At 43.3% G+C, this 18,049-nt stretch overlaps 1 protein-coding gene across 2 annotated transcripts in view; it reads right to left on the reverse strand.

Moving 5' to 3' along the window:
- Positions 1–18,049, reverse strand: part of LOC124795309 (zwei Ig domain protein zig-8-like) — a 202,047-nt gene that overhangs the window by 5,691 nt on the left and 178,307 nt on the right. Inside the window, exon 5 of one of the 2 annotated variants that reach the window (XM_047259279.1) lies at positions 14,641–14,809. In XM_047259279.1, the coding sequence (XP_047115235.1) occupies positions 14,641–14,809 (169 nt within the window). Of the gene's footprint in view, positions 1–14,631; positions 14,810–18,049 lie in introns of both variants that reach the window. The other variant, XM_047259278.1, reaches the window with a different exon arrangement.

Consider the following 18,049-nt stretch of genomic DNA (forward strand, 5'->3'; position numbering starts at 1 on the left):
AGAGTGGTTGAAGAAATTTCTGTTTCTTACCTCAAAGGTCAGCCATTGTTTTAGATTGAGCACCACGTCATACGATGGTCTATAGTTCACCTAAAAACTCTAGCATGTAACGGCTGAAAGGAGGAATCAAATCTTGGATAACACCAAACAATGGTTCTCTGCCCCTGGAGTTCACGACTTTTGAATATGGACTAAGGCAGAGCTGATATTTCACACACCAATAAAGAAACTGGAACAAGTAACTAAACAATTTCGACCGGACGTAAAACCTGTTTGGTTCTTTGCAAGCATAAACCAGTCGAGCTCGTATCTAAACAGAAAAGCAGCAAATACGGATGGGGCTAACACATTACGAAACGGTGGAAGTATGGAAGCATTTTAGGCTCTATGCCGAGGAGCCTTACAGACTGTAACTCTAGAACTCTGGAAAAACATTACCAAACATGCCAGGAAAACTGAAGAAAACTGGAAGAAAGGTGAACTGTCTGAAAATATCCCACATGAACGAGAATGACAGCAGTTCTGATTTATGGGAACATAGTGACTTTTCATATGAATGTTAGTGTATATAAATACTTTAAAAATGTGTGAACAATGTAAAAAGCTCCTGTAAAAATTATACAGTATGACATTCCAAAAAGGAAGCAAAACATCTGTAAACCTCCCACTGGAGATCCAACGCCCTGCGGGTTTCCAAAACGTAATAAATGAAATGATGTTGGTGGCCCTCAACTACGTACCTTCGGACTCAGAGTTGCAGTATCAAAAGTTTTGGCTGGTTTAGTTGTCTAGGGGCTGCGATACGTAGTTACCGCATTACAGGTCAAATACTGCTGAGTCTACAGTATACGATAAGAATACACACATGAATCGAATGGTCGAAGGTTCCTATCACTCGGCAAACGCGAATTATGAAAGTAACATATAAATTTATAAATGAAAGATAGTAATTAAATAAAAACTGCAGGTAGTATCTTAACGACTTTCAATGATTAGTACGATAGAAGAAGGACTTTTGAGAAAGCGGTATATTTCTGCAAAACACTTATTGGTGTCTACGGTCCAGCAATTAAATAAAATATAAGTTGAATAACAGGGAAACAACAGATTCCTACTGCACGTAATTAGTTATGAACTACAACATAGCTCGCGAGATATTCCCTTCTAAACGCACACTACGTCTTCACTGCAGAAGCCACGGAAATCTCACAAGTGCACAAGTCGGCACTCCGAAGTAATTCTATCCGTCGCGACCACGCGCAAACCGCTCCACATTCTCAAAGTCTCTCTCCGGCTCCGCGTCCGTCGCGTCCAGCACTTTGCGTCTCCTGTGAGACTGTCCAGAACCCTCAGCGTCCTGTGCGACTGTCCCTAGCGCCGCACTCTTCCGAACTACCTCGTGTCCTCTCCGGAAACTCTCTTAGTAACGAGCGCTGTGATTGGCTAGAGCGTTCCCTGCATGTCTCCATGTCTACGTATCCACACAAACCTAATGAAACACATACGAAATACTTGATTTACATCTAAATAACTTGAAATTAAATAAATATTCCTACGGCTGGACCATAAACACGCTCTAACACACATTATTAAATACATAAAGAAATTAAATAAACTTATATAGAAGGAATAGCAACAAAAGGTAGGCCAGTAGCCTAACGGGTCTGTGCTTTCTAAAACACAGTAAATAATTGACCAATTTCTTCATGATTAGTATATATCGGATATAAATAAAGACACAGATGAATAAATATATTTATAAGCATGCTGCTACCGTTTTTTCGTATAATTGTGGAGTACTTATGGCCTGACGCGATCGATAGTAATCGGCCACTTTGACCTCCAATGACTCATGTACTATTCAAGTCATATGCCTGTAATTTATATCAATTTAGGTTTACACTAATAGCTTTCTAAAGACAAGTCGGTCGACCACATCGGATGAATCGTTTAGATTTTGGAATTTCGTTGCTGGGGATTACTTGTATAATTTACCGTCAGATACTAAACTTTAAACTAATAAAGATATTGAAAATCTGATTACACCATCAGAATCGTCATGCAAATAATATTAATGTACATGTATCTTTTTGAGGTATCATGATTCATATGTCTACTATTAATTTCTATACGAACTGTGAAATGTCTGCCATTAACGTTTCACAAAGTCTGCCATCTTTGGCCGTCTCAGCCCACAGTGTCACCAAGTAATTCCCAGCCACGTGCTGGATGGACCACGCACTGGGGCTATCCCTCTCGTCCGGCTAACGTTCGCCACCACGTGTTTGCTGCCGGGCCCTGGCTGGCCGAGCGGCCCGTGTGGCGACTGCTTCCTCCGAACTTAGAATATTTTCAGGGCGCCACGGCTCGCCCGTTACCTCACAGCCCTCACGACAAAAGGTGGCATAAAATGGATTTCTTGTACAAAAAAATAGAACTGAAAGTGAAAATAATGGTGCATTCCTTCCGAGCCCCAACTCTTATACCTGACGGTGGCAACGTAGCACCTGATTCCACACCCGCAACCACTGCTAATCGCACTTTTCAATACGCACAGTCTTAAATAATATTCTTCATAAAATCCGTATCACACCGTAGGGTCACTGTGCTTGTAGCTTCTTACAGTCTCAAAAGAGACCTTCCACTCTGGCCCACATTTTCTGTTATATGTGTAAGGCAGGTTGAAAAAAAGTTACTTCATAAAAACAATAAGAACCTTTTTTCCGGTAACGGAAATTTTGTAACTTAAGATTTCCACTACCAATATATGTCCCTACTAAAATTTCATTAACATTGGACAAATATATTTCAAATTATATAGTTTTAAACTGCACAGTTCTGAGCGAAGACGCCCAAAATCGGACAATGTTTGTTGCAATCTAAAATTTTAAAAAAATATACTGAATTTTAAAACCAAATTGGTCCACATAGCCTAACGCAGAAAGTATTGGCACAACTCATTTTGCGATAGACCTATTGGTTTGCAAGTAATTATAGCCTAAACTCGAGTCTCCATCATAAAAAAATCCTGTTGTAGTACTACTGCTATTCAATCCTTTTCCTATTCCACTCGGAGCCCTGATTTTTCTTTCCTTGTCTTCGCGATCGTCGCTCGAGATGTACGTTAGTGGCAACTTGGTCGTTTCGCAGTCTACAGTAAATGTATATCCTCCAAATTTTCTCAATAGCGTGTGATATTTCTGGCTGTAGTAGCCATCATATCTAGTTACCAGATATTTTCCTCAGAGCACTAGAGATTGCAGCATTATGCCTAAGTCGCAATCATTAGTGTGACCTATCCGCCTTTCTGGTGGGAAATACCCCCCAGAATTTAAGTCTATCAATGAAATTCGCTGATACGCTCGGAAGCTACGCGCACTGATTCTAGCTTTATTTCATTAATATTTTATTAACGATGCATTAAACTTGCTTAACATTTTGGAATAAGAATCTCTAAATAGCAAGTTATCGCCTACTTATATCTGAGCTCAGAATTGCATTATAACCAAAAGTAAAAGCTAAATGAAAAGACATATGGTGTCTCGGAGCATTACCGGATCTGATCTCAAGAGGTATTCATAGTGGACAGACATGTTGTCTGCTGCGGTAAGTCAGATTTTAATTGTGTGCAGAAATAATGCGCTCAGAACAGTGAGAATAAATTACATATATTCAGGCAATGGTATTGCAAGATGATGTTTTTAAAATGTTCATCCAGCGTAGTGCAGCAGCTCGACGTGCCGTGGATCCAACGACTCGTTCGAAGTCCTCTGTAGAAAGACTGAGGCGTCCACAATTGCGCAAGTGCTGCCGGTGCTCGAGTTTGTGCATGACCTGGCCTCTTGATTATGTCCCATTAATGTTCGAAGGGGATTCATGTCGGGCGATCAGGATGGCCAAATCATTCATCTGAATTGCCAAGAAGGTTCTTGAAACCTTTGACATGATATCGTTCTTTGGGAACGTGAAGTCCATGAATGGATGCAAATGGTCTTCAAGAAGCCAAATACGACGATTCGCCACTAATTAGTTCAATTGGATCAGAGGGCCCAGTCTATTCCATGTACACACAACTCACACCAGTATGGAGTCACCTCCAGTTGCACAGGGCCTTGCTGACATCTTAGGTCTAAGGCTCCGTGAGGTCTGTGCCACACTCGAACCCTACCATCAGCTCTTACCAATTGAAATCGGGACTTATCCGACGAGGCCACGGTTTTCCAGTCAACTGGGGGTCCAACCGTTATGGTCACGAGCTCAGGAGCGGCATTTCTGGTGATGTCGTGCTTTAGCAAAGACACCCATGTTGGTCGTCTGCTGCCATACCTCATTAACGACAAATTTCGCCACACTGTCGAAACGGATAAGTTCGCTGTACGTCCCACATTGATTTCTGCGGTTATTTCATGCTGTGTTGCTTGTCTATTAGCACTTACAACTCTGGGCAAACGCCGCTGCTCTGGTCGTTAAGTGAAGACCGTCAGGAACTTGATATTCTGGGTACATCCTTGACACAGTGGAACCCAGAATACTGAATTCCTTACAGATAACCGAAATGGAAAGTTTCAATTATTGAAAGCAGGAATAATGTTTCCAAATTGCAATTTTTCGTTTTTTTCTAAAATAAATTCGAATGACACCCCTTTAAAAGAAGTCAGCGAACTACACTCATGCTCATAAATTAAGGATAATGCTGATACATGGTGAAATAACGCTCTGGTGGGCGGTTTGCGGGTTTAAATCACCTCGGGGTATGACCATGCGGTGCTTTTTACCTGCGGTCGTCGCACAGTGGCGCTGGCAGCAGTCCAAATATACAGAGATGTGTTGGTGCATGTCAGAGTACGGTGCAGCGAGTAAGTGTGCAGACGTTTTCAGACGTGCTAATAGTGACCGTGTGTTCAGAATGTTCCAGGTATAGTCTGAACAGTGATTCTCGCCGGGTTTTCATCTGGCATGAACCAGGAACCAGATACCAACCCCTTAATTTCCTTGAAAGGGACCTGTATGGAAGTCGTGGTTTGATGGTGTGGGGTGGGATTACGACTGGTGCACGTACACCCGTGCATGTCTTTGACAGAGGAACTGTAAAAGGTCAGGTGTATCGGGACGTCATTTTGCACTAGTATGTCCGCTTTTTCAGGGGTGCAGTGGGTCCCACCTTCCTCCTGATGGATGATAACACACTGCCCCAACGAGCTGCCATCGGGAGGAGTACCTCGAAACAGAAGATATCAGGCGAATGAAGTGGCCTGCCTGTTCTCCAGACCTAAACCACATCTAGTACGTCTGGGATGCTCTCGGTCGACGTATCGCTGCACTTCTTCAAAACCCTACGGCACTTCAGGAGCTCTCACAGGCACCGGTGCAAGAATGGGAGGCTATACCCCAGCAGCTGCTCGACCATCTGATCCAGAGTATGCCAATCCATTGTGCGGCCTGTGTACTTGTGCATGGTGATCATATCCCATATTGATGTCGGGGTACACGCGCAGGAAACAGTGGCGTTTAGTAGCACATGTGTTTCGGGACGGTTTTCTCAACTTATCACCAATACCGTGGACTTACAGATCTGTGTTGCGTGTGTTCCCTATGTGCCTATGCTATCAGCGCCAGCTTCGTGTAGTGCCACGTTGTGTGGCACCACTTTCTGCAATTATCCTTAATTTATGAGCATGACTGTACTTCATTACATAACATCAGTTCCTCACTAACGGTTTATTACAGCATCAGCAACAGATCTACGATCGACGTTCGGCTGTCTGCCCAGAGGAGGAGTTCAGAAAAATGGAGGTTGGTCAAGTCATTAGAACTATGCATTTCACTTAGGGTGGTGAAAGCAACTAGGCACCTCGCGAGTAATTCATTCCCAGAACAATGGAATCCTTAACATGTCATCTGCAGTAACACGGAGGAGATAAACGGATAGTAATTTCTCCCTTAAATCATTCTAAGCGTCTCGTGAAGAGAACGTATTCTTTCCTAAAAGGTGCCTCCTATGGTTTACGTAACGCTCGCGTAATACTCGCTCGGTAATCGATCCTACCGGTAACGAATCTAGCAGCACGCCTCTCAATTGTTTTGATGCATTCCTTTAGTCCAACGTGGTCGGGATCTCAAACACCAGAATGGTACTTAAGGATGGGTAGCACGATTATTCTGTACACAGTCTCCTTTATAATTGGGCTACATTTTTGAGCCGTGGTAAAAAATTGCTGTTCTGTTCGCGTGCATTTAAGGGGCGCGATCAGCTCGGCAGTTGGTCAGTCGGAGTGAGGCTAGGACAGTCTGCGTCACCAGTTGCTGGTCTGTCTCTCGTTTGCATTTGTGCGGCAGTTAGTGTCTGTCTGTCGTCGGTCGTTTGGATCAAACTTTAAAGCCAGAAACGAGAGTCTTGCCACTCCGCCAGTAACAGAGTTGCTCGGGCAACGGTCATTGGCGGTTGGATCGGTCGGTTGGTCGGTCGCGCACTGAGACACGAGATGACCTGTGCGCCTGGAGCGTCGGCGCATGTGAGGTCCCCACGTGAGTCCAGTGGGACGCACCGTATAGAAAGGGGTAGTGGCTTCGCGGTTCACAAGAGAGCAACAGGAGCGAATCCACAACATCGGGCTGGCCGGGGCGAGCTGCGACGCAGTGAGACGGGAGATCGGCGCGTCTCCTGCGTCCGTTGAAGCGGCTGGCAGCCGACGGTTCGGGAGATCGTTGGGGGTGCTGCACCAGGTATTCGCCAGAAATCGCAGTTTATTAGAAGTTAAGTGATGGGAGATATTTTGTTTCATTTACTTGTTAAATTCTACTTCCTTTCTTGGTGAAATCACCAACCGCTTTGGTTTGGGGTCGCCACACCATTATTCTCCGTTTGCCCACCCGCGGGAAGGTGGTTATTTGTGAATTGGGTTGTCCGTTTTCACTTGTGGAATTGGGGAGGCGTAGAGCAATCTGCGGTTCGGGTTGTTTAGTACCCCTCCTTTCTCCCCCGTCAATCTCCCATACGTTAATAGCTGCCTCTGTCATGTTTGTCGGATTTGGTGTTAACGAACTTATTGCTTAAAGGCCGAATTCTTTAAATATGTTTTTATATTGCCTATGATCTTGCGAGGTGGTATATGTGTAATGTAGAGCATGTTGTACATTTTATGGGTTTTATTTAAATAGTCATTTTAGGTTATAAGGTTGCCACCCTTCCACCGTAAGAGTCCTTAAAAAAATTGCACTTTCGGTGGCAAATAATGTGAGTGTTGTACCATTCCCATCCCTCTTACAGAGTGCATAGTTTACGTGTTCGTGTGAGTTGTTCAAAATTTTTTTGTTTAAAGTAATCTAGTGTGTTGCAAATTTGCATCAGTGTACTCTTTCAGAGGTTGTTGTGAGCTGTCATGACTACGGCCGTGTTGAAAGGGAGCAGGCAAGCTTCTCAGCCCGAAGGCTCCTACTGTTAATAGTGTTCTTTCTGCATCTAAATAAAATTGTAACTTGATATTTCGAGGGTGCTTTTCTGCTTATAATTTTTAAATCTGTTTTTGAAAAGCTTTTAGGAATAAAATTCACAATTGTTAAAAGAATTTTATTTTCCATCAGTTACTTCCTGGCAACTACTTCCACCCTCACCTAGTGTGATTAAATGTGTTAATGTTCTTGATGAATCGCTAGTAAATAAAGTAAATTCTTTAAGAAAAAAAATTGAATGTAAATTCACGGTTCAATTTTATTAGAATTTTTCCATTAAACTATAGTGGACCATTCACCTACTCTACTATTTACCCTACCTCCTCGTTCCATTTCATCACATTTGCAACGTTACGCTTATATTTTTAATCGTTGTGACTGTGTCGAGCAGCGTACAACTAAGACCGCATTCGGATATTACACTATTATTTATTCAACTCATCTACATTATATTACATTTTGGCATTTGACCATTCGTCACACCAAAAAGAAGTTCTATCAAGTCTTCCGGTATCCTTTTAGAGTCACCCAACGACGACACTCTCCCGCAAACTGCAGCGTCATTAGTGAACAGTCGAACATTGCGGCTCATTCTATCCGACAGATGGTTTGGTTATCTAGAGAGCGAGAGCTGTCCTATCACACTTCCCTGGGGCACTCATGGTGATACCTTGGTCTCCGATGAACATTTATTGTCGACGGCAACGAACTGGATTGCATTACTTGAGAACTGTTCGTGTCACTCACATATCGGTGAAATAATTTCATGTATTAGGACCTTCGTTAACGGACTGCAGTGCTGCACCGTTTCAAACGATTTCCGGAAATCTAGCGAGATAGAATCTGCCGTTCTCCTCCACTCATGGTTTGCAAGATACAGTGCGAGAGAAATGCAAGTTGAGCGATTCTTTTAAATCAGTGTTGATCTGTGGATTGTAGATTCTCTCTCTCAAGCAAAGTATTTATATTTGAACTTGAATACGAGAATTCGGCTGCAGTATAAGGTAAGGACATTGGCCAGTAAGGTGGCGGATTTGTTAATTTGCCAAACGTACTTGTGTGAATCACCAGCAGCTCTTTTCCAGTCGCTTGGGATCTTCCTCTTGGCGGGACGTTGTGATAACTGGGAGCTCTGTATATTGAAGGTAGATGGGAAGAAAGGAAACAAAGGAGAATGGACAATCGATGTCAGTTGCATCGAGACTTCACGCAGAATCAGCGCCAACGAGCGAAAATGTGTGCTGGACTGGGATTCAAACTCAGGATATTCTGCTTAGTAGGCAGTGCGTTAACCACTTTTATTTTATTTTTTTGTGGGGGTATCAGGTCACGGGCTGGTGGAGGCCGAGTAGGCAGGGGTCGCAACCCGACGCCTGGCCAAAATTTCTCAACCTTCTCTTTTCTGGGGATACGGTCGAACGTATGATAGGGATTTTCTTAAGTTTTTTTACAATTTTTATTTGAGATTTTTTGTGTCTTAAGCTTTATTGTCTTTCATAGGTGCTAAACACAACATACAGAAACTAAAGGTGCCATTCAATACATCCAAATGTAAAAACGGCTCCTAACTCCGTCTAGATTTCAAGAGTTCACTAGAAAAAGAGAGAAAAGAAAACGGGACCCTGCAACGGCCCTGTTGGCGTGTATCCAGGTCATCTTCTAGCTAACTTAAAAAATATATATAGTTTCCTGAATACATCAGGCTTGAACTCTAGTTCCTGAACGTTGAGCTATCTCCTCATTTTGCTTCTCATACCTGGAACACCCCAACTAGCCGGTGGGTCCGTGAACAACGAACCCAAGTAATTGGAGAAACATGTTCTATATTTCACGTGTCGCCGCAAGATATCATGTTGTTCTTGCAGTATGTGCGGGAAGTCTATGACGTTCTTGTGATACGTTCTTGTCATCGGAGCGATACCAATAATACGTTGCCATCCCGTTTATCCAGTTTACTGCGTTTGTTCGGGAACAGTAGGTCGTCAGCTTTGATCGCCGTGTGCGCCAACATTTTCGTCGTTAGAAGCCAACAGTCAACTTCTTGCGACAAACCAAACGGTGCTCGCCGGAGTCGACGACCGCGCATTGGAGCCATATCTGCGTGTCGACCAGAGTGCAGTAGTTGATGGTTCGGGAATTTGCCGTTCACCACTACATACCAGAATACATGTACCTCTGTAGGGAGAGAGGGAAGATGGACCGCTCTCCATATTCTCTGCCACTGCATCGCCGTGTACTTCTGTTCGGCCACATTGCGAGATTGTTGCTGAAGTAAGCTTCGATATATTTCTTTCATTTTGGGCAGCCTGGTCTCCCACAAACTTTTCTGAACGTAACTGTAATCGGCGACGAACTCCCGAAGGTGTGCGAGCGGTGCCGTGATGTGGCCTAAACTGACTGGTGGACGTAGTAGGCTGGCAGACTGGTAAAACAGGAAAGGCGGCGAACTGTGACGAAACTAACACCAGACTTTAACGCTGGGCAGAGCACAAGTGTGTCTGGGCACACAATGCAGGATGAACCTCCGCAGCTGAAGACCCATGCATGTGCCAATGTTAATACCACACAACTGAGACTGAAAAGGGCACGTGACCATCGGCGCTGGACGTTAGCGCAGTGGCAAGAGCTGAATGGTCCCATGAAGCCCGATACCGTTTCCATCGTGCCGATGGGAGGGCGAGAATCCGTCGTCTTCCAGGGAAATATCTCCTGGACACCCGTACTTCAGGGACAGAGACAAGATGGTGGCAGCTCCAATATGCTCTGGGGAACTTTCACGAGGACATCCATGAATCCAGTGGAGCTCGTGCAGGGCACCATGACGGCGAAGGAGCATCGTACACTGGCTGCAGTTCACTTACACTCCTTCATGACGATCATGGTTCCCTAAAGCAGTGGCATTTTTCAACCAGATAATGCGTCATGTCACAAGACCAGAAGTCTGATGGAGTGGTTCGAGGAACACATTTAGTCAGAGTCCATTTTCAGAGAACCACTTAATAATTCCTTGTGTAAGACGTGTATATTTCTATTGTCTATTGTCAAATCACAATTTATGAAAGATGTTTATATTTTATTAATAGGATTAAGTAGGAATAATTAATATTTGTCATGTTTAAAATAATTGTGGTAGCAGAGAATGTCTGCACCAAAGTATTGTTGACAAGACAGACCGCAAATTGACAGAATTTTAAAAAGGGCGGGAGAGATCGCGAATGGATACATTTTAAGAAAAGAGCGGGAAATACCGCGCATTGATACATTTTGTAATGGTAGCAGGGATTGTCTGCACCAGAAAGCATTGTTGGCAGGAGAGACCGCACTTTGGCGTTCGTAGGATGTCAGTAGTAAGCGAGATGTGAAGCGAGTTGGTAGCAGGTCTGAAGCGAGAGGTTGAGAGGAGCAGTGCGCCTGCCAGCCACCAGCTATGATTTACAAGAGATTATAAACGGATGTACAGAGACATCAACTAACTATTATCATAAGAGGAACTAATATTATTGAATTATTTTCTTTGCGAAACTCAAGACTACTGAAGGTATGTTTGCGCAATGCTAGTTGTAAGATTATTGTAAAAAGTAAGTCCCATTTGAACGTTTGTAAAATCATTACATTTTCAACAGTAAATATTTGAAGCGTTTTCAGAATATAATTAATTTTCGCCGGCAATCTACATCTACATTTATACTCCGCAAGCCACCCAACGGCGTGCGGCATTACTGATTATAATCCATCCCAAAAACCATCAACGTAAATCTTTGCAAAAATTTTATTGTTGTCAAGAAAAAGTGTAACTATGAATTACGTAACTTCAGTCAAATGAATTAAAGAATAACGTCAGCTTTGCTATTAAAGAATAACGTCAGCTTTGGTAATAAATACAGCCCACCAGCAGTTAATAGAGTATAGTAAACCAGAGTAAGTATATTCATGTCGCAGTTCGATGTAGCAGTCAGATGGCGATCCAGTAACAGTAAGAAGGGTAAGGAACAGTTTTGGGTTATTGCAGATAACGACTTAGGGCCACGACGACGCACATTCTATGTTTCGTCGAAATAACCAGCGAATCACTTTTAATAAGCAGCAATTAAATTTGTATGCGAAGATTGAGAAAGAGAATAAATTTCGAAGGGAAGATATCATTTGTTATTATTAAGCAAGAGATAGAAATCCTAAGGGAAGGATACATAGGTTATTGTAAAAGGGAAGGTTATCATTAACAAAAGAGTTACAGAGGAGACGGGAAGGTTTCACTTGGAAAGAATTGTTTACCTACTCTTCTGTTGGTTTTTCTGTTATGGGATTTATTATTGCCCTAGTATCGTCTGCATTAGTACCAATTTTGCTCTTTGAATGTTAATTGGAAGGTTATTCACACATATAAGGAATAGGAGTGCACCCAAAAATGAACCCTTTGGGACTCCAGCCCTTTTTTTACCTTTCCGACGTTGTCTGAATTATTCAGCACAACTATTTTATAGTTAAGTATGATTCGAACCGCCTGTGTATAAAACGCCTTTAAAAGACCACAAAACATACCAACTGGCGATATACTATTATTTATGGCTTGTAATATTTAATGCGTTAACGTGTAAATAGCATTCTCAGTCGAGCAACCCTACTGGAATCCAAACTGTGTGTGATGACTAATTGATTCCACTAAAGTGTGAGACTACTCTTGACTACAATATTTTCTTGAATATTTTGAAAAAAGATTTCAGATTGCTTAAGTCTGTCTTGTCACATTTCAGTTTCTGCACTGTTGTGCCATGGGTTTGTTTCTCCATGCGTGGCCAGAAACAGTGTTTCAACACAATAAATGAGCTTCCAACCCATATAAATAAGTGTAACTTCTAACAAAATGTTTTCACAGTCCGGCACCGCCTGCGATGACGAGAGGACTACGCCAGGCACCAGAGAAATGTGGGGCTGCAAGCAGCCACTACGAGAATGGGCTCCTGCCACTGCCGGACCAACTTCTAGCACCAAATCCGCGTCCCACAACTTGGTTCCAGTGCACTGGTGACCTGCCTCGCGTCTCATTCCGAGAATGCCAGACTCCTGCCATGGAGGGCAGCAGATGGTGACTAGGACAGTACAGCCGCTCGTCCTTCTGTGCCGGTGCGGGCATCGTGCCGTTACGCAGCTTTGCTCCCACGGCTAGTTCCACATCCAGAGGCTGTCGTCCTCTGCAAGTGTTGCAGTATTTCGTACCGCTGGCATCTTCAGTGAGCAGCTGCTCTGCACCCAACTGGGGCACGCATTGCTGAGTGGGCTTCCGGTGACAGCATTCCCGGGCACAGACGACACGACCAGCTTTCTGGACCGGCCGCTGTGACCGAGCCATTCTAGGCGCTTCAGTCCGGAACCGCGCTGCTGCTACGGTCGCAGGTTCGAGTTCTGCCTCGGGCAAGGATGTGTGTGATGTCCTTAGGTTGGTTACATTTAAGTAGTTCTAAGTCTAGGAGACTGATTACTTCAGATGTTAAGTCCCACAGTGCTCTGAGCCATTTGACCCATTTGAACCAGCTTTCTCCGTCAGCTGGCCGCTGCAGTGCACGTTGAGCCATCCATACTGTGCACGTAAAAGAGGCGCTATAGGTGTAGTAACACATGGTTCAATAAAAAGGTTTACTTTCTTCTTTTAATTGTTTGAGCTGCCCATGGCCTGCACCCAGTTTCGACTCACTGACGCTACCCACCCGAGAGGTTCTCTTCCCCTGGGCCCGTTTCGGTACACACCTGTAGGGTGCCAGCCTCGCTGCCAAGTAGCACCGATCCCTAATTTACGGGAACTGTGTAGCGTCTGCATAGATATCTCGGACCATATATCTCCGGAAACCTACCACGAACTTGTCGAATCCACACCACACAAAATCGCTACTGTAATGCCTTTCAAAGATGGAACAGCCCTCTATTTACCAAATGGTCGATGTAGTTTTGTCCATCAGTGTATTTCTGATCGAAAGAATGAAAAAAAAAAACTTAGGAAGTGCAACACATAACGTTTCGTCGACGATGGCCTCATTAGATTCGGACCATAAACCTAAACTACACAAACATCGGTCACGTCCCTTGCAAACGAACTATTTAGGCATTTTCCTTTTGCGATTTCAAGATACTGCGGAGAACCTAAGTATGGCCGGATGTGAGTACGGTGTACCCTCGTGTTGAATGAGAGGCAGTGTCTGGACAAGTATTCCACGTCGCTCTTTTTTCTGGTTAAAGAAGCGCTTAAGAACACGAGTCAGTCTCTAAGAACTGATTTTAGCTTAAGTTAATCGAACAAAGACAAAACTTGACAGACTGGTGCCGTGTGGAAAAAATGAAAATGTTCCTGAAATTGCTCGCCAAAACGCATATATTCATTACACAAGTGATGTGTGAGGTGGACTTTGTCTTACATTACGGCGTGTATTTTGTATGTTAACATACTCTTACTAGCTGAACCAGGCCTCATCTGAAGAAACAAAATTTTGAGAATGAAAATGGTCGGATTACTTCAAAATTAAAAATCAGTGGCATTACTGAATGAAGGCAGGGGGTCTCGATACTTAAACTCATCCACAGCAAGAAATATAGGAGGAAAAGGTTCAGATCACTTTTCATATTATTCTGATACGAAATACTAATATTTGATAACATTCTGATACGAACATCTTTTAATTTTCATTTGTAAAGCTATAAAGTGCTGATACTTTCCAGGACTTTTCTGCATGCTGTCTTGAACAATGCGGCCGATGTTTACACTCGTTTCTCTTATTTTACTTGTGATGTCCCTTTTGTTTAGATTGGGCTGCCGCGAAAAGCTGAATATACGACTTTGGACCAGTTTTATTTTGAATTGTAATGAATTTGCAATGAATTTGTTGACGTTAAAATAGTGTAGTAAGCAAAGGGAAAATGGCAAGAAACTGCAATGCAGGAACCTAAATAATGTAGAACCGTCAGAGGCGAAGATAGCCCAAGTTTGATAACGGCTCTTGATATGAAACCGAGAAAATTTTTTGTGTGGCTATGGAGGACCACATTGCATGGAAGTGGATTGCGAAAAACTAAAAAGAAAAATCGGAACAGTAATAGGAAGTCTAAGCGGAACTGTAATCGAAAGATGTGATGAAACCCTTTTCATACAAGTTTTGGCTACTTACAGTGTGGAGCGATGAAACGGGTTGAACGTACCAGACTCACCGTTGAGCACGTGCACGGCGACGCTCTTGGTGTTGGCGTTGGAGGGGCTGCACGTGTAGGTCCCAGAGTCTGGAGCGTCCGCACGCTGTATGAGCAGGTAGCTCGTCGTGAAGTCGCCCTTCTCCGTGATCACCGACACCCCACCGCGTTCCGAGTCATAGTTGATCTCCTGCGACACGAGGCACAAGTCAGTAGTTACAAAAGGGTCTGTGTAACGCTCCACATTCAATATCTAACCGAGCCACCGAGGTAATGCTTTTCTCTGTTGATACATACCAAGAAGCAAAATAGTGTTGAATGCTCTCCCAAGAGCTAGTAATACGATTGTGGATTGCACAGCTGCAACAATAGTTAGTAATAGAGTGGGAAAATTGTTCATAATGGAATGTATTTCTCTGCTGCTCCTTTGTCATCAGGTTGAGTAGCACACACAAGCATAGACTAGATTTCTGGATACATTCTTAGACATCTTGTGAAACGATGCAAATGTCTTTTTCCCGAAGAAAGAAGAATGACCTCTCATAGCCTGTACCTATCCCGTATTCGTTTGCAGAAAGTCTCTTTCAGCGGAACTTTATACATAACCTGCGCAAAATACATCAACGAAGGCATACAACGATGAAACACGGAAGAGACATACAAATTGTGCTTACAAAAATTTGAATTTTCTTCGTAGTGACACCTGTTGGATTCTGTCTCGAGTTCTACAGCCGACGTTCGTTTGACGATTATTCTGACGTTTCGCCAGCACGAGTGGCTAGCATTGACAAGGCTCCACCGTTTGTTGCTAGTAGTTGACTGGAGTCGAGCTCGCGACCGCAATTTATGTATAACTTTCGCGCCATAGTCTGAGGACTTTTACCTGGTCATTACCGCTGTGGTTCCCCCCTTACTACCTGCCATGCCCGTTCGCTGTACCACGGGAATCCAGGACCTGTTCAAGGTCAGGCCGTCCTATTTCTTGTCGAACTTGTTGTCATGATTGTGGATTTATGTAGGATTCCTGAACAAGCAAGCGTGGTAGCTTTCTCTACAACGAGAATTTCCCTGTCGGCAAATTTTGTTGTGTGGTCGGTCTCAAACAGCGCATTCTCCGTCATCGCCAATTTCTCCACATGTCCAAGCCTGCAACATCGTTCATTTTCGGTGATCGTCGTGTTGTTGGGTCGTCCCGTCATTCGAACATACACCTTATAACTGTACAGGGCATGCAATATATTCCTGACGTTGCAAATGGGTCTCTTCTGCACTTCGCCGACACTCTTCGACCTTCTTGGTCGGTTTGCAGATAGTCTTGGCCCCACGTCTGGGCAATATACGACAGTTCCTGTCTGAGGCAGAAAGGGCATACCTAAATTCCTTCTTCCGACGCGTCACCTCGCAAAGTGTTAAGTTTTGTGATACTTCTTACGCAACTGCGGCAGACCCACTGTTCTGCACAGCGCTTTCCAGGTGTTCCGTCTTGCATGTGAGGAGGTGCGGCTCACATATTCGTCCTGCCCCTTTCTTCTGGCCCAGCTCATGATTTGACATTTTCTCACATATCGGTCCGTATGTAGCATCAGAAATTCGCAAACATGGCAACAGTTTCAATAAGAAAGAGCTCTAAGCCTCAAGTTGGACGGATCCTGGATTTCCATGCTGCAGCGAACGACTGCTTTGCAGATAGCAAGGGGAAAGCCACAGCTGAGATAATCAGGGAGAATCCGTCAGTCGTGAGCGCAACAAAAAAATATAGTATGTGGCCACGAGCTCGAATCCAGTCGGCCACCAGCATTGAAACGTGAAGCTTTGATGCAGAGAGTCACTTTTGCTGGCGAAACGTTAGAAAAATCGCCAAACGTTGATTTAAGAACCCGTGAAAGAAGGCAAAAGGCAATAAGTCAACAAATGACCCCGGAAACCTCAACAGGCCGCGTGGAGTAGCCGCGTGGTTACAGGCCCCATGTCACGGATAGTGCGGCCCCTCCCGCCGGAGGTTTGAGTCCTCCCTTGGGCATGGGTGTGTGTGTGTTGTTCTTAGCTTAAGTTAGTTTAACTAGTGCGTAAGTCTAGAGACAGATGACCTCAGCAGTTTGGTCCATGAGGAATTCACACACACACACACACACACACACACACACACACAAACCTCATCAACTTTCTTCATATTGATACTCACAATGTACGCACAACTTGAAGAATGACTAATGTCACGGAATCAATATCAACCCAAGGAAAATAAGGCGATGAGAGTGTATCACATGAAAGCGAAAGCAGCACAATGTCGAACTGAACAGATTGCACAATACAGATATTTGGGAATCGTGTTAACTAGTAAGTGAAGGAACGAAAAACAAATAAATAGAAGAACTGCAACGGCAAAACAAGATTCTCAGGAAAATAAACGTTTACTACACATAAAAATGGGGTTGGAGTTAACGAAAAGGTCTGTTCAATGGTTCTAGTGGCATGTTGTACAATGCAGCATGATCAAAGGACAAAAACGTACGTGCCGTTTCATCATACCGTTATAAACCACTTTCCTGTGTCATCCGTCACACCACATAATTATATCATTATAAATAATGCTGAGATCTGTCAGGAAATGCAAAAATGATGTTATGACACTATGATTAAAACTCTTTACTCTGGAAAATGTGATCCATAAAAGAGCACAGAAAATACGTCCTGCGAATATATTTTCACTCCAGCTGCCTCTGTTATCATTGGAACAGTCTACATGAATAGTTATGTGTTGTGTTTTATTTAAAGACGCTAACCTTAGTAATAATTTACGTAATTTATACGCTTTTCACGGTATACACAAACCTTGCGCTCGTTTAATGTTGCTATATTCTTACACGTTACTTACAACTCTGGTAATCCTCAAGGGAAGTGAGACAGCTGCTGGACAGGAAGTACTTCAATAGTGATGACAAAACGAACAGCTGTATTGGAATCCAACGTCGTTTATTCTTTTTAACATATGCTACCAGTTTCGAGAACAAATGCATATGGAAACACATATAACATGATAGAAGTTATGAGAGCACAGACAACGTAAATCATACCGTATGACTAAAAAGGAGGATAAAATCACATCATAAAATTACATGATAAAAATATTCTACTGTTATCCATACAAAACAAAATTCAGTATCTAACTTATATTGCAATTTTTTTAACCCAGTTACAATGAACTACACCAGCAAAGCAATCGAAGCCACGTACATTCCTGTCTGGAACACCTACAAATATGAGGTGCACAAATAACAAGAAAACGAAACCAACTGATAACATAATATCACATGGATGGAGTGGGCAAATGCTACACAAATCTAATGAACAAACGTTCACTCGAAAAAAACAAACCCGCCGACATAATAGAAAACACTCTAATGACGTCAAAAACATAGACAATGTAAAA

Source organism: Schistocerca piceifrons, chromosome 4, assembly GCF_021461385.2.
Source record: "Schistocerca piceifrons isolate TAMUIC-IGC-003096 chromosome 4, iqSchPice1.1, whole genome shotgun sequence".
Classification (NCBI taxonomy): Eukaryota; Metazoa; Arthropoda; class Insecta; order Orthoptera; family Acrididae; genus Schistocerca; species Schistocerca piceifrons.